The sequence below is a fragment of the Pelmatolapia mariae genome, linkage group LG10_11, assembly GCF_036321145.2.
Source record: "Pelmatolapia mariae isolate MD_Pm_ZW linkage group LG10_11, Pm_UMD_F_2, whole genome shotgun sequence".
NCBI lineage: Eukaryota > Metazoa > Chordata > Actinopteri > Cichliformes > Cichlidae > Pelmatolapia > Pelmatolapia mariae.
The window spans coordinates 31,874,585-31,898,033 of record NC_086236.1 but is presented as its reverse complement, the minus strand read 5'-3'; the positions used below and the strand labels follow the sequence as shown (position 1 = coordinate 31,898,033).

General features: G+C 40.4%; 1 protein-coding gene across 1 annotated transcript in view; it reads left to right on the top strand.

The window, feature by feature from the left end:
* opcml (opioid binding protein/cell adhesion molecule-like) overlaps positions 1-23,449 on the top strand; it is a 388,855-nt gene that overhangs the window by 298,821 nt on the left and 66,585 nt on the right. The window contains exon 4 of the mRNA XM_063486143.1: positions 6,984-7,109. Within this exon, the coding sequence (XP_063342213.1) occupies positions 6,984-7,109 (126 nt within the window). The remainder of the gene's footprint in view (positions 1-6,983; positions 7,110-23,449) is intronic.

Genomic DNA, 23,449 nt, shown 5'->3' with positions numbered 1-23,449 from the left:
TTCAGAATATTCTACACTATAGTCTCTACTTGCACCACAGGAGGCATTACATTTTAATTTGGCACAAACCGAACAAACTGTTTTGAAAACATGACCCCAAACACACAAAACTAAAGTTAAGGATGAGAAGAAAAAGGCAGGGAAAGAAGGGATATGCAAGATAATGCTGTGTTTTGTTCCCTCTTTCCACTTTTTAAAGTGCACATTCACCACTGTTCTTTAATTTTCCTGTGACTATAAGCCATGCAGCATGAGAAACACTCTTCTCCATGTAAGGCTGATTTAATATGACTTTGACAAGGGACAACAGACACAAGTGCAAGCTTTGATCTGTTGGAATGGAATAGGTGGAATATTATAGATATTAAATATTAAGTATTAAAGAATGACAAGCAGGCTGACAAGAAGCTGTATATAGATTACGAAACATTATGACCACTGACAGGTGAAATGAATAACACTGATAATCTTTTCATAGTGTCCACAAAGTTGATCTGTTAGAAGGAGGATATTGGAGAAACATAACGATTTGAGTGAGTTTGATGAGGGCCACATTTTGTTGACTAGACGACTGGGTCAAAGCATCTCCAAAACCGCAGTGATATCTATCAAAAGTGGTTCAACGGATAGGGTCATGAAACATTTCTGGTAAATTGCGTATTAGTGGGAAATACTGCAGGTTGAAAAAGATCTTTAACCTCACTGCTTATTGGAGATGGGAACTGAAAACCAAATCTTGTAGAATTGTAACTACTGTAATTGTAAGTACTACTACTAATAATTGTAACTACTGGTTCCCAGTAGTTCAGTTCCTTGACGTTTTCAGTCTCTCTGCCTATTGATTCTGGATATCAGTTCTACTTGCATTTGCTCTGGCACTACACTCAGCTGACTTTAGTTCCTGCGCCAGAGATAGAAAATAGTGGCACAGTCTACCGCATGGATAGACATAGACATTTTTATTGCACAAAAAAGGATGAGAGCCAATGTTAAAGTGCAAACTTCATCCAGGAAAGGAAAAAACTGAATTATTCAACACAATAATAAAATGAATAACACAACTTCGGCTCTTTGCAAGAACCTGTACTGACAGCATGCTAGTGCTAAACTAGCCATGAACCATAGTAACGATAAAGCTGAGCGACTGCCGACCCCAGCCTAGTGGCCAGAGCCTGAACTTCAATAGGTAACAGATGAATGACCAGTCACATAGCCTCTGTTTCTACCTGTTCCCGTTTCTAAAGTAGAATCACTGTGCCGATCACTTTAAAGTCTCTTTGTGCTTGTTTTCATCTTTGCTTTGTGTTGTCAGCTTTGTGTTCACACATAAATACTAAGAGAAAGATCATATGTGTGTCCTTATTAGGATAGTGATTTGTGGTGGTGTGTGGGACTCTATCATATTCTTATATTGTTAAATGATGATTGCTAGACAACATGTTTCAGGTCATTTTACAGAGAAATGTGAAAGTAATGTAATGTGCACTATAACAAATTGCTTTGTCCTACAAGTAATTAAGTAATGTACTGCATTGTTTTTCAGAAAAATGTTGTATGCAATACATGTAACACATTACTATTTTTAGTAATAACTCCAATAATGATCACTACAATAAGTGGAAATACCTCCAACTTGCACATTTGACCACACAGCATTTAATTTGCATAAATGTAATCTGTTTAATATGCTGCTTAGCAATGGTGGTGACTCTCAAAGTGGAGCCAGTGAGAACCCAATGAGAATCAATAAGAGAACTAGTAAGGAATCCAATTGATAGGTGATATTGATAATAGAATCTGAATCACTAAATTCCTATCAGTTCCCATCATTGCTGGTTAGCCCTTCTCATCCTGTTTATTCATGCTGGATTGTACAATAATTACACTAAGGTGCTGCCTTTTCATAGACAGTGTAAAAGTGGGCACAGCTGTGTCACAATTTAAAGAGCTCCACATTATGTTATTAGATTATAAAAATGCATTAACCAGGAAATACTAAAAGAGGTACAACACCAGCACTGCTAGCCACCCATATTCAATAAAATGAACATATGAATGAAAGTCTGTACTTGTAAGGAGCTATCTCAGTCAACGTGCTTGTAGTGCTGATCACAAGATAATATATTTACACTATGCATCATGCTCTTTCATTTGGTTTCACTTCAGTCCTACTATTATTACTTTAGACTGGATCCGGGAACATAACATACAATGGGTCCCATATGAAAATTTGCCTTTGAACTGAGAAAGCTGGTACTGTGGAAGCAGGTGTTGTGCCTTCTACCAATCAGCAGCAAAACAAACTTAGTTTTTTTCCACTTCACCGGAGCATGAGTAGCCCCCCACCCACAGCCTCTGCCTTTGTGTTTCATCACATTTCTCATACTCGAAGGTTTGGATCTCTTTCTGCTTCCTTCCCTTGGAGCTGGGTGTGCCTCTGAATTAACAACGACCCCTGACAAGACACTAAATCTGACAAAGTTAACTGTCATGGATGTCTATTGCTCTGAGATAAGATGGCAGATTAGAAAACTCAGTGACAGTGATTCCTTTTATGTTAGAGTTGCATAATAATTTGCTATGACGGAAGAGTTAGCATCTATTATAGATTTGGTAACTGTTAGCACAGGAGCAGAGGCTTTGATGTTGGCATATGTCAAAGGTTCAGAGTCATCCTAAAACAACTCTGAGTAGAGGCGCTATGTTTCCTTTATTTTCTTCACACTATCTATTTACATCTGGAATAAATCAAATGTTTGATTTCACTTAAATATTTCTAATTGTCTTGTTTTACCTAGAAGTTTCATAAAAGCAGAAGCCACAAAGGTGCTGTATTTCAGAATGAATGAGCCCTTTAAATGCATCTGAAATCAGTACTACAAAATCCAAGGAGTTTGTTTGTTGCTGTCTTTGATTCTCTATGTGCGTCCTGCATCTCACACATGACATCAATTCAATTTTTTCAGTTTTATTCGTAGACCAAATCACAATAACAGTCGCCTCAAGGCGCTCTATATTTTAAGGTAGACCCTACGAATATACATACAGAGAAAAACCTAACAATCATATAGCCCCCTATAAGCAAGCACTTTGGCGAGAGTGGGAAGGAAAAACTCCCTTTTAACAGGAACAAACCTCTGCCACCACCAGTTGGGGAGAGAGAAGGAAGACAGGATAAAAGACATGCTGCGGAAGATAGCCAGAAATGAATAACAAGTATGATTCAATGCATAGAGGTCTATTAACAGATAGTGATTGAGAAACTTGGCTGAAGGAGAAATACTCAAGGCATCATGGATTCCCCTGATGCCTTGAGTATCATGCAGCATACACCTACTGCAACATAACTAAGAAAGGATTCAGGTTCACCTGATCCATCCCTAACTATATGCTTTAGCAAAACAATCTTAAAAGTAGATATAGTATCTGTCTCCTGAATCCAAACTGGAATCTGGTTCCATAGAAGAGGGGCCTGAAAACTTAAAGGCTCTCCCTCCCATTCTACTTTTACATACTCTAGGGACAACAAGTAAGCCTGCAGTGCGAGAGCAAAGTGCTCTAATGGGGTGATATGATACAATGAGGTCATTAAGAAAAGATGGGACCTAATTATTAAAGACCTTGTATGTGAGCAGCAGAATTCAATTCTGGATTTAACAGGGACTCAGTGAAGGAAAGCCAATATAGGAGAAATATGCTTTCTCTTTCTAGTTTCAGTCAGTACATTTTAGATTAACTTAAGGCTTTTCGTGGAGTTTTTACGACATCCTGATAATAATGAATTGCAATAGTTGAGCCTAGAAGTAATAAATGCATGAACTAGCTTTTCAGCGTCATTCAGAGAGGATATTTCTAATTTTAGAGATATCGTGCAAATGGAAGAAAGCAGTCCTAAATATTTGTTGGTCAAAAATAACTCCAAGATAAAGTGTTACTGGAGACCAAGGTAATGCCATCCAGAGTGAGTATCTGGTTAGATACCATATTTCACCACTTCTGTAGGCATCCTCCTTGGCCTTACGAATATGTTGGAGTTTAGGAGTGGACCATGGTTTATTGTTGTTATAAATGCAAAAGGTCTTGGTTGGCACACACGCATCTTCACAAAAACTGACATCTGAGATCTGTTAGCTGTTTGACAACTACTCAACCAATGCCTGATGAATTTTTGACATGACAAGGAGATAACAAAATACAAGGTGGCACAAATTATTACCTTTACAAAGGACAGTAACAACACTGAAAAACAATTTTCTGTTAAAATACTATCAACCTCATCAGCCAGCCAAATAAAGAAGTCATGTTATTCATGTTACCTTTGGATCTTAACCCGATCCCTTTTCTTACTCTTCAGCTTGTCTCTAAGTTAAGTTTAGCCACCATACCACACCATACATACACCGTCCTTACTCAAAAGATGTGGTCACAGGTTGGAGCATAGACTAAAAAATAATCTGATGTGGTTTGTCTGTAGACTTTAGTACTAAGACACCCCTTGGTTTTACACTACATCTTTAAACTACATGTGATCAAGAAACTCCTTGTGTTGGTCTTTCTGATTCTGTTGGTCTTTTTTTGGTACACTCAATGTCATGAGAGAAGGGGATTGGACCCAAAATGCAGACTCAATAGGCAGAACAACTCAAACACTGCTTTTTTGATGGATGTCCTAATACAAAAACAAAACTGGGAAAACATCGGAACTAAACTAATGAACAGAACACACAGCCATGAATGAGGGAGATTGCGGCACAGGACAGAGGGCGACGCTGGCATAAATATACACAAGGGCAAATGAGGGAACAAACCACAGGAGGAAACAGACTGAGCATAAACTAACAAGACAGGGGAGGCACAGCTGAACATGAAACATAGGACAAGAGACTGTCAAACTGAAAGAGGAAATAGTGGCACGCAGACAGACGAAACCCAGGAAACAGAGGGAGGAGAAATGGGGCCCATGACTGGAGAAACGGGCAACTAGACAAACATCAAGACAAGACTGACCTAACTAGGAGAATGCTGAGGGAAAGACACAGACATGATAAAAAGACATGAACTGGACCAACACCCAAGACAACCTAAACTAGAAATACTGAATAAACTCCAGTGTGTAAGCAAACTAAACTAGAAAATATAAAATACACTGAGAACATAATGAATAAACCAGACTCAAGCATTTTAAGCATCTCCGCAAAGTGTGGTTGCATTGATCTCTGCTCCTTGGAAATGTGTTGTAATATTTTTTTGTGTCCATCCAGTCGGTCTTCCTGTATCGTTAGCATACGCTTGACAGGGCTCGAATCCACTGGGTCCATTCTGGCTGGATCATTCTGTCAAATCTGTCAGGAAAATAGGACCCAAATGCGGGACTTCCAGAATGAAGACAGTGAATTTATTTAGAGTGTAAAACAGTTCTAATAAATGCAATCTTCTCAGCAGTGACTTCCCAGCTTCCAGTACAGTGAATCCTCTTCCAAAAGCTTCTTTCTCCGCAGCTTCCACAGCAATATTCACAAAAACACACATGGCTCCCTCCACATGGGTCTCCTTACTTGCCAAGACACAGTTACACGAGTAGGTCTCTAGTGATGAGCTACAATCATGTGATCATTGTCAGGTGTGGCTGGCTTCAGAGTGGAAAACTGTCAAGGCCCCATGTTCGTATGAAGGCGTGAACATGGGCACACACACACACACACGCACATAAACATACAAAGAGGGAAGGCAGGGACAATGAGCAACAACAAACAAAAAGAGAAGCAGCAGGTGAGGACATGAGGACTAAAACATTACCATACCTGCAAATAGCTAATAAAATGGATCACTTTATAGTCCAGTGAAATAAGTCCTATAATAGTTATTTCTAACATCATATTTTTCTTGGAGTGTTCAATAGTAGCTTTGCGTGATTAAAAAACATTTTTCTTATATTCATCCTTGGTGCAACACCTCGCTCCTTCTGTCATTCTATTAGTGCATTCCTGAATAACTCAGAAGTCGCAATTTTAGAGTTAGGGGACAATCACTTTTTCACACAGGGCCAATTATGTTTCAATTTCTTTCTCCTTAATTGTTATCTTTGTCTAATATTTAAATTTGCTTAATAATCACATTTAAGTCTGACAAAAATATAGGAAATCAGGAAAGGGGCAAACACTTTTTCACAACACAGTAGCATTATTTCCTAATACTATAAATGTGGCCAGGTTTGTACTCTAAGGAGCTTGGAAAGAAAAGCGTCTGGACTTCTTTAAGTTGCTTGAAGACCTTTCACCTCTCATCCGAGAAGCTTCTTCCATTCTAGGGAAGAACGGAAGAAGCGGAAGAAGCTTCTCGGATGAGAGGTGAAACGTCTTCAAGCAACTTAAAGAAGTCCAGATGCTTTTCTTTCCAGGCTCCTTAGACTACGATGACCTGGATCACTGAGAACCTTCACAGACGAGGTTTGTACTGTTGTATTTTTGTTTTCTTGATATGAAATTATTTATGATCATTTAAGGCACATGCCCATTCTCATCTATCCTTTTCTTCTATGAATGTCAACCCAGCACTTTGGGCTAATGTGGTTTTAAAGTTCAAGTCAATATGAGAGAGTTAAATTACAATGAAGGACAGTAACGTCTAACCCTTGACTTGAGGTCATCCTCTTACAGAGCATACTCAATCAATGAGCCTGCCACACACACAAATCAAATTTCCTTGGTGAAAGTTAAAATCCTGTCGTACTTCAAATTAGTCTGATGCTTGTCTAATGAGCAATGTGGCATAGATACATGATGAAGAAAATCAATCATGTATAACATCACACCGAGCCAGAGAATTGAGAGATTTGTCAGCTAATTTCATGCTAATTGAGTCCCCATCCCTGGGGTTATTTTTAACCTCATCATGGGTCTGACCGCATGCAATAGCAAGTACTTCGCTTATTTGTCATTAATTAGAGTAAAAACATCAATCATGATTCTTCTTTCTACCCTCAGTACCTGCCAGGATCACTAACATATCAAAGGATGTCACGGTGAATGAAGGCAGCAACGTCAATCTTGTGTGCCTGGCAGTTGGTCGACCTGATGCCAACATAATTTGGAAGCATCATTCACCAAGGGGTAAGCCATGGTTTATTTTTATTTTATTGTTTCAGCTGATTACTGTGTGTAAATCCTGTGATAGAGTACCCCATCCAGAACTTTTTGGATTCCAGTTGATTTGTAAACTCATGGTGGCATAAAAAATTATTTTGTTATTATTTTGAATCATGAATTTGTTACTATACTTTTCTTTTTGTCCAAAACTAGAACATTTATATTGATCTCTATTAACATTAAAGTTGTCAAACTTCATTTAAAAGTTTCTCAAAACAAACATGTGAAGCAACTCATTACCTCAGTGTAAAGGTGTCTAAACCAACTCCCCACACACTCAGATACACTTGAGATTCCCACACAACACTCCCAATTCTTGTTTCACATGAATTTGCTTCTATATGTAGAACAGCTATTTATCTCTAGATGGAAATTAATCTGTAGCTGTTTTTATTAACATACACTTTCCACAACAGGGTTTAAGATTAATTATAGGCCGCGACCCTTTCTTCTTTTCAAAGTGGTGGATTTAAGGAGATGAAACTGCACAGTCTGTGGCCTGACAAGAATGAACTCCAATCAAAGTATTACTTGGCTAGAGGCCACAGCTCGTTTTTTGATTGTTTGGCTTGTTTGGATTGTTGGCTCCTCACAGCAAAAATACCACCTAAGATGCTCTGTGTGCCACTACGTATGTGTATCTTTGTGTGATCTATGTTCTAATTGCGCTTCCAGCTGCTTTTGTAAGTCATGTGCTGCTTCTCTATAGGATCAGATGTTCAGCCTCCAGCATAAATGAATGCTTACAGCCAAGCTGTTGCTCTTTCTTTTACAGTTGTCTAGAGCCAGCAAAACCTGGTTTTGTTATGAACTAAATCTTAAGTCATATTCAATTCAATCCAGTTTTATTTGTATAACACCAAATCACAACTACAGTTGCCCTAAGGCAATTAAATTAAATCAGTTAAACCCTATTAGAATAACTACAGTGTGGACTGGTGTGATTAACACAGACTGTATATTCAATTTAGTTTTAAAAGTTTTAAGAAATACAAATTATGTTGCATTTCAAAACATATCTTTTATTTTATCAAGAGGAAATTAAAGCAAATAGTAAGTAAAATGTAAATATAAAAAGTCACTCTGTTATGTGATTTGAAACTCCCCCCATATCAGAAAGAAACTCTTTACAACCCACTGTGAGCTGGTGCACAGTTGCAAGAATAGTGGTAAATAGAATTAGAAGTAATAAACTGGCATCAACAGCCAGTCAACCTGGTATATTGCCTTTGTGTGTGTATGTGCTCTAGTCAGTGGGGAAAGTAATGGATTATCTTATTTGACGTTTCTCTGACTAGCACTAAAGAAAAGAAATACTATGTGGGGAGATCTTTGGGCAGCCAAAGAAATTGTTGCTGGCACTCAGAATCTTAAATGTTTTTCCTGCAGAGTAGCATTTCAGACTCGCTTCTTACCATTTGCTTTTCATGTTTGTCACTAGTGATAATGAACCATTCCCTCAAAGGATAGTGTTGGTGCTTGTTTGCTCACTTCATTGCCAAACTGTGTTTTTCAAGATTTACGCTGCTTAAATGTCTCGAATGTCTTAAATCTGCAATGTTGCCTTGCACTTTATATTCCTTATATAACTGGCATAAAATGTTCACACTCAAATAGTGTCAGCAAAATAAACGATTGTAACTTTGCATAGAAGGTGCTGCAACTTCACTGTGAAAAAGAAAAGAGTGTTTGGCAAATGTTACTTATTTTGAACATAAAATTTCACAAGAAACTGTTTCAAGTGAATTACTGTAAAATTACCATGTACGTGGAGTACATGAAACACTACATGTACTAAGTCTAATTTATACCACTGACACCTGTTACACAACTGTTACACATTTAACACTGTGCATGAAGCTGGATTTAAAATTAAAATTCTTTAAGTTACAGTTTTAGAGTAAATGTAGTGCCATCTTGTCCAAATACATAAAATGGCATTGTTGTTAATACTCCTACATTGATTTATGTAAGCTAACTAGTGACAGAACATACGTACATACATAAACATAGAGACAGAAACAAACAAAAAAAAGCAGGTCTAAAGGGTGAATTTTGTATTTTCCGTGGCTGTAGCAATGAGTTTTATCTTTAAAAAGACAAGGGAAGAATAGCCACTTTGATGCTTTTGATGCCTCTGTCCTTAACCCTTGGATGCACAACCTACCAATACCTACTTTCTTCCATGAGTGTGGAAGAGTGCAGAGGACTCCCAAAAAACACACCGAATGATACATCCCAGTTCTTCTCACTTCCTGCAAGAATGGTTAATCAAATGAAGGCCATGAGCTTATGTTAGATTACATTTTTCCACTCTTTTCCCCTGTCTCTGGCTACTCTTCGTGCCTCCATGTTTGTGCATGTCAGCACCTCCTCTATTATATTATCAGACATGAACATCTTCCATGCATCTATTGGGGAGACAGTACTGAATAGCCTTTATTGTCATTGTACAGAGTACAGCGAAATTGGAGTGCCACTCCCTTGGTGCAAAATGCAATAATAAATATAAATATAAAAAATATATATATAAAAGTACAGTAAAACAATCGTAAGTACTCAAACAATAGTAAGTACGATATATACAGGATAGCAGCATTAATATAATGACAGTATGAATAATATAATATAATATAATATAATATAATATAATATAATATAATATAATATAATATAATATAATGGCAGTGGCAGTATGGTATAGCTGAGCAGGTTCAATTGTTTTTGTGCTTATTTACTACGGTGATAGCTCTGGGGAAAAAGCTATCCCTGAATCTGTTTGTCCTGGTTTTATGTGACCTGTACCGTCGGCCTGACGGTAATAGTTCAAACAGTTGATTGCTGGGGTGAGAGTTGTCCTTGATGATATTGCCAGCTCTGCTGAGGTACCGAGAGTTTGCAATGACCTCCAGGCTGGGCAGAGAGCAGCCAGTGATCTTCTGGGCTGTGTTGATGACCCTCTGCAGTACTTTCCTGTCTGCAGCTGAGCACCCTGCATACCATGATGTTATACCGTACGTTAGGATGCTCTCTATGGTGGCTCTGTAGAATGTCACCAGCAGCCTTTCCTCCAGGTTGTTCCTCCTGAGCACTCTCAGAAAGTGGAGACGCTGCTGGGCCTTTTTTACCACCGCTGTGGTATTTGCAGTCCAGGAGAGATCGTCAGAGATCAGCACGCCCAGAAACCTCATGGAGTGTACCCTCTCCACACAGTTCCCATGAATGTAAAGTGGGGCCGGGTCTGCTCTGCCCTTCCTGAAGTCCAAGATGAGTTCTTTAGTTTTCGTGGTGTTCAGTTGGAGGTTGTTGACTGAACACCACTCAGTCAGTCTGTTGACCTCATCTCTGTAGTCCGACTCATCCCCCCTTGAGATGAGTCCAACCACTGTGGTGTCATCCGCGAACTTTATGATGGTGTTTGAGAGATGGATAGGGGAGCAGTCGGATGTGTAGAGCGTATACAGGAGGGGACTCAGAACACATCCTTGTGGAGACCCGGTGCTGAGTGTGATGGTGCTGGACAGGTGGGGGCCGAGTCTGACAGACTGTGGTCTATTTGTCAGGAAGTCTTTGATCCAGAGGCAGATGGGGGTGGAGAGTCCCAGGTGAGACAGTTTCTGGACTAGGATCTCCGGGATGATATGATTGAATGCTGAGCTAAAGTCCAGAAAGAGCATTCTCACATAGCTTCCTCGGTGCTCCAGGTGACTCAGCGCAGTGTGGAGTGCTATGGTGATAGCGTCCTCGGTGGATCGATTTGTCCTGTAGGCAAATTGGTGGGGGTCCAGAGTGGAAGGCAGACCGGCCCTGATGTGCTGACAGACCAGTCTCTCAAAGCACTTCATTACTACAGGCGTAAGTGCAACAGGCCTGTAGTCATTTGGGCTGACCACAGCTGTCTTCTTGGCGATGGGGATGATGGTGGAGGTTTTGAGGCAGGGCGGGACGGTGTTTAATGTCAAGGAAAGGTTGAAGATTTTAGTGAAGACTCTGGTCAGTTCGTCAGCACATGCTCTGAGAACCTTTCCATGTATTCCATCAGGACCTGCCGCCTTCCTGGGATTCACTGACCTTAGAACACACCTCACTTGATGCTCCCTAAGTGTTAGTGTGCCGGTGCTGGAGGCAGGTGGAAGTGATGTGACAGCTGAGGGCCTGGTCGTCTCAAAGCAGGCGAAGAAACGGTTTAGCTCCTCAGCCAGCGAGGCATCAGTCCTAGATGTCGCCTGGTTATTGCTTCTGTAGTTGGTAATGTGATTGATCCCCTGCCACATTTTCCTGGGGTCGTTATCAGCAAAGTGATCTTCAGGAGTACACAGTGTCCGTGTACTCCTGGAGGTTGTGGCTGGAGAATAAATCCCATTCAGTTGTTGAGAAGCAGTCCTGCAGTTGAGAGAGGGCTCCTTCAGGCCAGGTTTTTATTGTCTTTGTCTGGGGCTTTGTTTTTCTCAGCAGGGGGTGTAGGTGGGGGTGAGGGACATGCAGAGGTGGTCAGATCCAGCCAGGTGGGGGAGGGGTGTCGCTCTGAAAGCATGCCTGATGTTTGAATAGACATGGTCCAAAGTGTGTTCTCCTCTCGTAGCAAAGTCCACAAACTGGACAAATTTAGGAAGCACAGTCTTTAGGCACGCTTTGTTAAAGTCGCCGGCGACAATAAAAACCCCATCGGGGTGGGCAAGCTGTTGTTTGTTTATGGTGTTGAGCAAGAGGCTGAGAGCCGTGCCGACGTTAGCATCCGGCGGTATATAAACAGCTATCACAATAACTACTGTAAACTCCAAAAAGGTCTGCACGAGACTGCCAGAACCTCCAAATCAGGAGAGCAGTGTGTGTGAATGATCCTGCTGTTACAACACCACTTGTTATGCATGTAAACACATAGCCCCCCTCCTCTGCTTTTACCTGAGTTGCTGTTTCTGTCATGCCGGTGTAGCGTGCGGCCTGTTAACTCAACTGCAGCGTCGGGAATCAGCGGGTGAAGCCACGACTCCGTAATAAGAATAATGCTGCAGTTACGTGCAAAGCTCGTGGTGGCTATCTGTAACTCCAATTCGTCCAATTTGTGGGTGATGGATCTGGCGTTCGATAGGAAAAGGCCCGGAAGTGCTGGCCGGTGTGGTTGTTTGCGTAGACTAGCATCTGAGCCCGACCGGCATCCCCTCTTCTGCTTTCTCTCCCTCCGTCACCTTCTACGCTTGCTGGGCGGGCAGACCATCCACGGTGACCCTGGCGGTCTCGCTATCTCCTCCAGGATGTTGTGTGTTCGCTGATAGTCGCCAGAAACAGACAAACTATATTTGAAACCTAGGTCAATTAGGTTCTGGCGACTGTAAGAGATGGCGGCGTTGCAAACATTCAGAATACACAGTAAAAGTAAAAGTAAAAACGAGCACCAAACTGGAGAGCTAAGAGCCTCTGCACCTGTGCGCGCCGCCATCTTGATCATACTAAACCCAGGTGCAAGCCCTGGCTGACTATTCAGAATATTGAGCAGGAAGAGGGGCTCATTCTGTTAGACACAATATCCATTTCCTCTTCAGAGGACTCACCAGAGGACTCCTCTGTGTCTGACTGCCTTATTCAGTGGTGGAGACAATAGTCTGGGTCCTCTATATCTAAGATGTCAGATTCTGAGTCAGTGCCTCTGATGGGCTCTTCATCCCATCCGTCCTGAATCATTTGTAGGGCAAGGTTCACAGGGATCCTAGCTGGCCTCATAGCAGCCATGTTACTTTAGATATTAAAAATAAACATCAGAAAGGACAATGTTTGAAATGCACAGAAAAGTATAAATCGTTTGTTACTGTCTAAAAATGAATTCCTGATCCATCAGAAGTGTAAGTGGGACAGTCAGAGTTGCTAAGAATTAAAGGTTCATAGAAGATTCCATAGGAACTGCTTGGGGTCATTTTTGATCCCTCTTGTGGAAGAGTTGGGTAGTGATACAAATACTGCATTTTTTTTAATTATTGAAAAAATAAATAAAAACGCAAATGGCCTCATGTTACAAACATATTTAATGAGGAATACCTTCAATATGAATATATTACAACTTTTCATTTTAAAGATTTTGAAGAAAAACAACCCGTGGGGTGCATCTAAGGGTTAAGCAGTAAGTGTTGGCTACTGCTGCAATGAAACTGAAGAATCTACCAGCTGTCCTTAATGATATGGAGTACTTTACAAATCACGACTGTGTGGAGGATCAGGTGTTTGAAACCAAAAAGATGCTATCTGTTCTGTGTTAGATTTTTCCTCATGTAAGAGTTTGCCCAAAACAATGTGTGGAACCATTTCAGAAAAAATGTTCCACATGTTAAATTGCAAAAACATTGGAAAAAAAGCTTCAGAGAAAAAGAATCCCCATAACCGTTGGGCCCTCAGGTGACACCAACATTAAAAAAGGTATGATGTATGATTCTGTCATGGAAATCTCTGAAAGGTTCATGTGGCTGCCGTCAGCAGCAGTTACGCAGTTTAAGATAATTTCATGGTTTAAGTTATAATAAATAAGTTAAAAAATACTTTATTTTAATATATCAGATTTAATGTATACATAGTTGGTTTAAAAATACACATTTAAAGGTTTGTAGAATGTTTCCAGGGTGGAACCAATGTTCAGTCTGTTGTTTGGGGTTGACAATATTTTCAGTTACATGCCACACTTGGTAGATGGCAGCATGCTTTCCTTTCTCACTTGGTGGTAGAGCTATGTAGACGCGTGCAAAGACGTTTTCCAGCTGTGGGAAGGAGTGCACACTGCAAGATGCGTTTTCATTAACCCCTGCAAGTTAATGCGTCCAATGAGGTATGCAATTTGTATTTTATATGTCGTGGTAGAAAAATAAGATGTTTGTTTGTGACAGAACTGTCGAGTTTATGGTAGTCAGGTGTAATATGTTAACATTTTGTAAAGGTCAAATTGTGAATGTTTTTATGTCGTTTAATAATGTGCTTTATTGTTTATTCTCCATGAGAACAATTTACTGTCGAAATTGATTATTTTTTGTTGTTTGTACAGTTCTCACGGCATTGTTGGTGGCACCTGTGTGCAATAAATGCCAGTAAAAATCAAGAACGCCTTGTGTCCGTTTTTCAACTTGGAGGGAATTACAGTGAGAACTCAGTCTTCTCGACATGAGGCGAGGAGACGAGGAGCTGTGCCTGTCATCCACTGAGCAAGAAGAAATCTGAAGATTCATCGCACTCTAGCATCAGACAGATAAGACTGTGCATACGCCAGTAACCTAAGCAGCAAGCAGTTGAAGTTTTACATGGATGATCCGTCAAGTGATACATTTAAACAAGTTAAATGTTAGGAAGTGGATCAACTTTGTTAATTGCTTCAAAGGAACACTGTAAGAACTGAAACTTTAAGTAATCTGGTGCTCTGCATATTTCCTTTGTAAGTTCATGGTTCTGTCCAATTAAGATTTTTTATAGGTGAAGTCATTTTACCTATTTGTGTTTTTTGGATGCTAGAAGTGTTGTAGAATTAAGTGCCGTGTCGTATGTGTTGTTGGTTTTAGGAACACAGTTCACCATATTTATACGACTCAAGATGGTATTCATTCAAATATTTTATTAAGGTTTAAGGTGTTGTAAAATCTTAAAGGTATTATCCATTCTTAATGTTTTGGATAAGTTCATCTAAAGGGAAGGTTAAGCTTGTAGCTATTAATATTTCAGGCAATTGAGCTGGTCCATTGTTAAACCGCATGTCTGTTAAAGGTATAGCTATAATTTATTTTGTGCCAAGTAATAAGTAAACATTGCAGAATGGATCAAATGACTGAATATGAAACTAAGAATGACGACTTACTTGAGGATAGTAGTGCCACAAATGTACAGCAGTCACGTGAAGAGGAGCCATGAAGAAGTCAGAGAACTCGAAAGCTTACTGAAAAGGCTCAGGAACTGCATGATGATAAGTCAAAAAAACTTCAGCATCGTTTCACTATAACTTATGATGAATGGAAAGCAACTGCCAAGCAAGCTAAGAAAATGATGAAGGGAGCCCCCTCTTTTGAGGTTGTGAAGGATTTGATGTGCAAGTTAAGTTGTGCATCAGCAGATGTGAAACACGCATATGAAGATTTGCGCAAATGTGCTTCCCCAGACAGTGAGATCCGTCGTAGAGTTGACACCTGTGACGCGGTATCTAAAATAATCTTGGACTATGCAACCACTTGTCTTCATAATAAAGATAATGAAGATGTTCAGACAGAGGATTTAGTCTGGCCTGAGTCTAGCTCAGTGTTTTCATCTTCAGCTTCTCAAGGCACAAGTAAGGGCTCTCAAAGAAGTTTAAGCTCTGCAAGCAGTTCCAGCATAAAGTCGCGAAAGTCAAGCCTTTCCTCCATTAAGAGACAAGAGGCTGTAGCAGAGCTGGCTGCCACACAAGCTGCACTAAAGGTCCTGTAGGAGATAGAATGTGAACAACAAGAACTTGAAAGCCTTGAAGAAGAAGATAGAAAGAGGATTGCATTACAAGAGGAAGAAAATGTGGCAAGAAAGAAAGCACTGGAAGAGAAGTGCAGACAAACAGAGTGCTTACAGACTGTTAAGAAGCTAAGTGCGGCAAAGGCACGGCTCCAAGTTTATGAACCTTCTGTCTTCATGGGAGACCCACTGAGAAACAGCGATTGGAAGATGTCATTTCAAACCCTAATAGGTAGGAAAAACATTCCAGTAAATGAAAAGGCCTATTACCTTTGTAAATACGTTGGTGGACCTGCAAAAAGGGCCATCAAAAGTTATTTCCTATTAGGAACAGATGCAGCTTACGACTCAACATGGGATATCCTGAAAGAAAGATTTGGAAGCTCATTTGTGATAGTTAAAGCTTTCCAGGATAAGCTTGCAGCATGGCCCAAAATCGGACCCAAAGACAGTGTTGAGCTGAGGGATTTTTCAGACTTCCTTAGAGGCTGCCAGGCTGCAATGTCCCAGATTAAGAGTCTGGAAGTATTGAACGACTGTGATGAAAGTCAAAAACTTCTAACAAAACTGCCAGATTGGCTGGTGGCCAGTTGGAATAGGAAGGTGATTGAGGTAGAGGAAACTTGTAATGTGTTTCCTACATTCAGTCAGTTTGTGGAATTCATCACAAAGGAAGCAAAAATAGCTTGCAATCCAGTAACTTCTCTTCATGCCTTGAAGTCCAGTGATGGTGAAAAAATAAAGACAACAAAGGCACGAAACATTGGTGTAAAGGTGCTTGTGAGCAACTCTGAAGAGAACGCAGAACCCAAGAGATGCACCTTCTGTGAAAAATGCAATCATGGTATTCAGACATGCTGGAAATTCAAGGAAAAAACAGTTGAAGAACGCATTAAATTTGTCCAGACAAAGAAGTTGTGCTTTGGATGTTTACAACCAGGACATCATTCAAGGACCTGCAAAAGAAGGAGTCTTTGTGAAACATGTAAGGAAAAACACCCAACATGTTTACATGAAGATCGCGAAAGAGCAACCAGAAGAGAGAAAAGCAGTGATGAGCATGGGGAGAGTGTAAAAAACTCAAAATATGCTAAGTCAACGGAAAGAACAGAGAGCAAACACACCCCTGAACCATCAAATGAAGCTACATCAAACAGAGTAGTGCAAGGCATGGACAGCATGTACTCCTCTACAGTTGTCCCAGTTTGGTTATCTACATTAAGTAACCCAGGGAATGAAATTCTCGTATATGCACTACTTGACAACCAAAGCGATACCACATTCGTCATGCAAGATAAGGCAGAAAATCTGGAAACTAAAGGGGAGGCTGTGCAGTTAAAAAGTCTCCACACTTTCATCCAGAAATACAATCATCCCAAGTCAGAGGTTAGTTGGACTGCAGGTGAGAGGTTTCTATTCATCAAAGAAGATTTCTCTCCCTGTAACCTATTCAAGAGAGTTCATCCCTGCCAATCTAAGTCACATTCCTACACCAAAAATGGCAAGAGCTTGGCCACACCTAGAGCATCTTGCTGAGGAGATTGCTCCATTGATTGAGTGTGATGTAGGGCTTCTCATAGGATACAACTGCCCACAGGCTTTGCTACCCCAAGAGGTTGTCCCAGGTAAAGACAATGAGCCATTTGCTCAAAAGATATCTTGGATGGAGCATAGTCGGTTGTGTTAGCCCATGTGTCAACTATGGTGATTCCATAGGAAGCAGCCACAAGATTGTCATGAAGTCGGTGAAACCTCATCTCCAGACATCTAAGAAGCTCACAAATGAAGTGAAATACATATGTCGAACCCAAGTTAAGGAGTTAATTTCGCCACCAGATGTGCTGAGGATGCTTGAGTATCACTTCAGTGAGAGAAGAGTGGAGGATGCTAATTTATCTCAGGAAGATTTGCGTTTCCTAACCATAATGGAAGAAGGAATCAAAATTAAAGCAGATGGTCACTGTGAAATGCCGCTTCCCTTCAAGAAAGATCGACCAAATCTCCCAGACAATAAGGCATGTGCAGTTCACAGGCTCCGATGCTTGAAAGGAAGATTCAAAAAAGACAAACAATACCAAAAGGACTACACAACCTTTATGAGTTAAATCATAACAAATGGGGATGCAGAAAAGGTCTCAAGAGGAGAAATTAACAACAGTCCTGTGTGGTACATTCCTCATCACGGAGTGTATCACCCACACAAGCCAGGAAAAATATGGGTTGTGTTCGACTGCTCAGCAAGATTTGAAGGCGTGACATTAAATGACTACCTTCTCACTGGACCAGAATTAACGAACAGCCTGATAGGTGTTCTCTGCCGCTTTCGCAAGGGACAAGTCGCTATAATGTGCGATGTTGAGCGTATGTTCCATCAGTTTCACATCAAAGCAGAGAACCAGGACTACTTGAGATTTCTCTGGTGGGACGATGGAAACTTCCAGGCTCAACCATCTGTCTATCGCATGCGAGTGCACCTATTTGAGCTGCCTCCTCCCCTGGTTGTGCAAACTTTTGGTTGAAACATGTTGCCGCCCAAGGACATGGTCACTACAGTGAAACAACCATTCAGTTCATTGAACGAAACTGGACGATGGGCTCACAAGTGTCGCAACCAAAGATGAAGCCATCAAGTTGGTATAGGAAGCAAGGCAACTCTGCAGTGCTGGCAAACTGCGAATTCACAAATTCATTTTCAACAATCATGAGATACTTGCATCCATTCCAGAGAGTGAACGTGCAGATTCAGTACAAAATCGTCACAAAGTCCCAAGTTGAGAGAGCTCTGGGAATCAAATGGTGCATTGTTTCAGACCAGTTCCATTTCAGAGTGATTGTGAATGAGCGTCCACTTTCTAGAAGAGGAGTCTTATCAACTGTGGCATCCATCTATGACCCTCTTGGCTTTGTGGCACCATTTATTCTGGTTGGAAAGCAAATACTCCAACAGATGTATCAAGACAAGGTTGGATGGGATGAGCCACTGTCAGAAGAGCTCAAACCACAGTGGGAGTTTTGGCTGTTAGATTTAAAGAACCTGGCTGGCATCAAAATTCAGCGCTGTTATCTCCCAGAAGGTTTTGAGAAAGTTGAAAGATATGAGCTGCATTTCTCAGATGCGAGTGTTAAAGGATACGGTGAATGTTCTTACTTGAGAGCAATCAGTGTTTCAAACCAAGTCCACTGTTCTCTAGTTATTGGCAAAGCTAGGGTGACTCCTACAAAGGTCACCACAGTACCCAGCCTTGAGCTATCAGCAGCAGTTATTGCCGTGCGAACGAGTCACCGCTTAAAAGGGAGTTGGAAATTCAAGTCCAAGAGTTCTTCTGGACAGATTCGAAGGTTGTTCTTGGATACATCAACAACGATGCTAGAAGGTTTCGCATATTTCTGGCAAATCGCATTCAGCGTATCCGAGATGGTTCCAATCCAGACCAATGGAGATATGTGACTTCTGAGAACAATCCTGCTGACCATGCATCACGGGGTCTGACAGCAAAGGGACTAATTACTTCCAACTGGTTCACCGGTCCAGATTTTCTCTGGCAGGATAAACTTCCTACTGATGACATTAAGGTGAGAGAGTTGGGAGCTGAAGATCCAGAACTTTGTAAGACTTTTGTCCATAAGACACTGACCACAGAAGATTCGTTGCTCAATCATTTCTCAAGGTTCTCAAACTGGATAAGGCTAGTTAAAGCCATTCCACGACTGATGCGATGTGTCAAAGAGGTCAAGGGTCTGATGTGCAGAACCAACGAAGTCACCAGTCTTGAGGAGAGGAAAGAGGCAGAGCTTTTCATCATAGCTACTGTCCAAAACGAACTGTTTTCCAAAGAAATCAAAGATCTGAAATCGAAGAAAGAGACAATAACAAGAGACTGTGCAAATAGGCTGCACAAACTGAATCCCTTCTTGGATGAAAATGGTGTGTTAAGAGTGGGAGGTCGGCTGGAGCATGCAGATTTACACCCACACATCAAACATCCAGTGATCTTGCCGAGCAAAAACCACATATCAAAGTTACTGATTGAACACTTCCATCAAAAGGTTCATCACCAGGGACGTGGGATGACTATGAATGAGCTGCGATCAAATGGCATTTGGCTATTAGGATGTAGTCACGCAGTGTCTTCATACATCTACAAGTGTGTCAAATGTAGGAAATTCAGAAGGAATGCTGAAGTACAAAGAATGGCAGATTTTACCGCATGAAAGAGTTGAAACATCGCCTCCCTTTGCCTATTGTGGAATGGACTGCTTTGGCCCGTTTTACGTTATGGAGGGAAGAAAGGAACTTAAACGCTACAGTCTGCTATTCACATGTCTGTGCTCTCGTGCTGTGCATATAGAGTTACTCGATGACATGACCAGTGATGCCTTTATTAATGTTCTTTGAACCTTTATCGCCATACGTGGAAGTGTTTGACAGCTTCAGTCAGATCAGGGCACCAACTTTGTTGGAGCAAGACGAGAGTTCTTGGAATCTGTAAAGAAAATGGACCAAGAAAGCCTAAAACAACTAGGTTGTGAGTTTGTCATGAACCCACCATCTGCCAGTCATATGGGTGGGGCCTCGGAAAGGCAGATAAGGACAATTAGAAGTGTGTTGACATCCATTTTGGATCATTCATCCAAAAGACACTTCATCCTTGCGTACCTACCTTAATGAAGTCATGGCAATCATAAATAGTAGGCCCTTAACAACTCACCTGCTGAATGATCCCACTGGTCCACAGCCTCTTACGCCGAATCACATCCTGACCATGAAGTCTTCAGTGGTTTTACCACTACCTGGTGAGTTTGTGAAGGAAGACCTTTATCTTCGAAAGAGATGGCACAAGGTGCAATACCTAGCCAATGAATTTTGGACCAGATGGAAAAGGGAATACTTGCTGAATCTTCAGCAGAGAGGAAAATGGTACAAAACACAGAGAAATGCCAAGATCAATGACATTGTGATGCTGATGGATAATAGTCTACCCAGAAATGAGTGGAAGTTGGCCAAGGTAACCAAGGTGTACCCTAGTGAGGATGGAATTATTAAGAAACTCAAGCTGCTAATCAGTGATGCGACACTGGATGACCAAAGAAAAAGAGTTAATAAACCAGTGTATCTTGAGAGACCCATCCACAATACAGTTACCCTACTTGAATCTGAGTAGTTTAGAACTCCTATCTCTGTAATTTATGTTTTGACCCAAGGGACTATCTACACTTATTTTTTCTTTTGCAACGAGGTTCAGTTGAAAATCACTAGTGATTTGGTGGGAGTGTGGCTGCCGTCAGCAGCAGTTATGTAGTTTAAGATAATTTCATGGTTTAAGTTATAATAAATAAGTTGAAAATACTTTATTTTAATATATCAGATTTAATGTATACATTGTTGGTTTAAAAATACACATTTAAAGGTTTATAGAATGTTTTCAGGGTGGAACCAATGTTCAGTCTGTTGTTTGGGGTTGACAATATTTTCAGTTACACACCACACTTGGTAGAGGGTTGGTTGCCAACCGCCGTTAAACACAAAGAAGAAGAAGAAGAAGACTTGGTAGAGGGCAGCATGCTTTCCTCTCTCACTTGGTGGTAGAGCTATGAAGTTTTCCAGCTGTGGGAAGGAGTGCACACTGCAAAATGCGTTTTCATTAACCCCTGCAAGTTAATGTGGCCAATGAGGTATGCAATTTGTATTTTATATGTTGTGTTAGAAAAATAAGATGTTTGTTTGTGACAGAACTGTCGAGTTTATGGTAGTCAGGTGTAATAAGGTAACATTTTGCAAAGGTCAAATTGTGAATGTTTTTATGTCGTTTAATAATGTGCTTTATTGTTTATTCTCTATGAGAACAATTTACTGTGGAAATTGATTATTTTATGTTGTTTGTACAGTTCTCACGGCATTGTTGGTGGCACCTGTGTGCAATAAATGCCAGTAAAAATCAAGAACGCCTTGTGTCCGTTTTTCAACTTGGAGGGAGTTACAGTTCAGTTGCAGAAATCACTGTCTGTCTGCCACAGTCCACCATGCCACCTACTAGTGCAAGTTATAGCTCTAATAATTAGAACAAGTGTAAACATGAACCAAAAATGCTACTTTCTTCTCTTGGTCAAAGGAGTGGAAAGCTGTTCTGTGGTCATACAAATCAAAATGTGAAATTCGTTGGATCCTCTGGAATAAAGAGGAGATGGACCAAGAGAGAAGTAGAGAGGTTTTAAAATCTTTCATCTTTGATGGTATTGATGGTATTGGGATGGATTAGTGCTTTTGCAATTGACAGCTTTCACATTTGAAAAGGAACAACCAGTAATTAAAGGTATAGACAGGTTTTAGAGCTACATCTGCTTCCACCCAGACGATTTCCATTTCAGGAAAGGACTTGCATGTTTCAGGAAGACAAGGCAATGCTAAATTGCAGCTAAACTGCAGCTATTAAAACAGCTTCATGGTAGAAGAGTCTGGACCCTGAAATGGCATGTCTGCAGTTCAGGCCTTTCACGTGACTTGTCTTCTATACGCATGTCAGGAAATGAAAAATATAAATAATATCCTGTTGAGTACCTAGAAATCTATATCAGGCAAAAAACGACAAAATTAATTTTGCCAAAAGTCCAGTCTGTCTCATCCGGAAGAGTGGATACTACACAGTGGTAAGCATAGCCCAGTCCCAACACTTTTAAAACATATTTCTTCTATCAAATTAAACAAAATATATATTTTTCGAAAGATTTGCAATGTGCGTCCAGTGTAATTTAACCCCAACTTATATAGTAATGGGTAAAGGCTTTCTTTTACCAATGTATTATTAGTCAAACAGCAACAGTGAATATGATTTTGAACTTAATCACATTTAAATTAATTTAAACTCAACAGTTTCATTCAGCATTTAAAAGAAAAGTAACTAATGATATTTTAAATAATTTGAGATCAAATGCTTTGAAGTTATTGTTAATTTATTGTTAGCAATTCATCAACCTGCTGTTTATGAATTGCTAAACTCTCTGCACAGAGTTCTTGCAGGGAGAGCTTTGAAACTTCCAACCATCCTTCTCACAGTGAAGGATCTGGTAAGTGCAGATAGCATTATGCAGGAAACATCCCTAAACAAGTGACTAGCTTCCTAACAGCTGGTTGATTCACTTCCCATCAGCATCACTGCGCACTGTTCATACCTGCTTAAGCAGTGTTCCTGAACCTCGCCATACCTTACACCAGTTGTTCCTCTGAGATTTTTATTTTTAACTTTCACTCCTGCTCATTGTCTTAAAACCAGATGCTACCGGATATCTGGGTAGGCTATCAATACACCTGTGGGCTTCATTTTCTGCAATTCTCATTTTTTGTACAGTAATAAGCAATGTTCCCTCTAATTTTTCATGTGTCTGAGCGAACACACAAACTCCCTGAGCGGTCCCTTGGACCACTGTGAGCAACAGCAGATGTGTGCACTGTGGTCACGCCAGCATCGAATCCATCCAAGTTACATGGTTTATTAAAATAATCAAATTACAGCATTTACATTTATGTTAGACTACTTTTAATTAAGTGCTTTAGCCCACTTACAATGAAAATTAAAAAAAAATGTTGTTCATGACCTGTGCCGTATGTTAACACTATTGGAAGTAAAAATAACTTGAACTCCAATTTTGAAAACACAACTTTCTTTTTTTCTTTTTTTCTTTTTTTTTTTATAAAGCTGTGACTTGTATTATGAGTATGAGTCTGTGGTCTGGGAGAGAGTCCTGTAACTCTCTGTCTGCAAAATACAGTACATAATGACCAATGTTGGGCAATTAATTATATAGTTACTTCTTCAAAAATGTAACTGAGTTATGCAAACAACAAAGTTTTTTGCAGCTGTTTACCT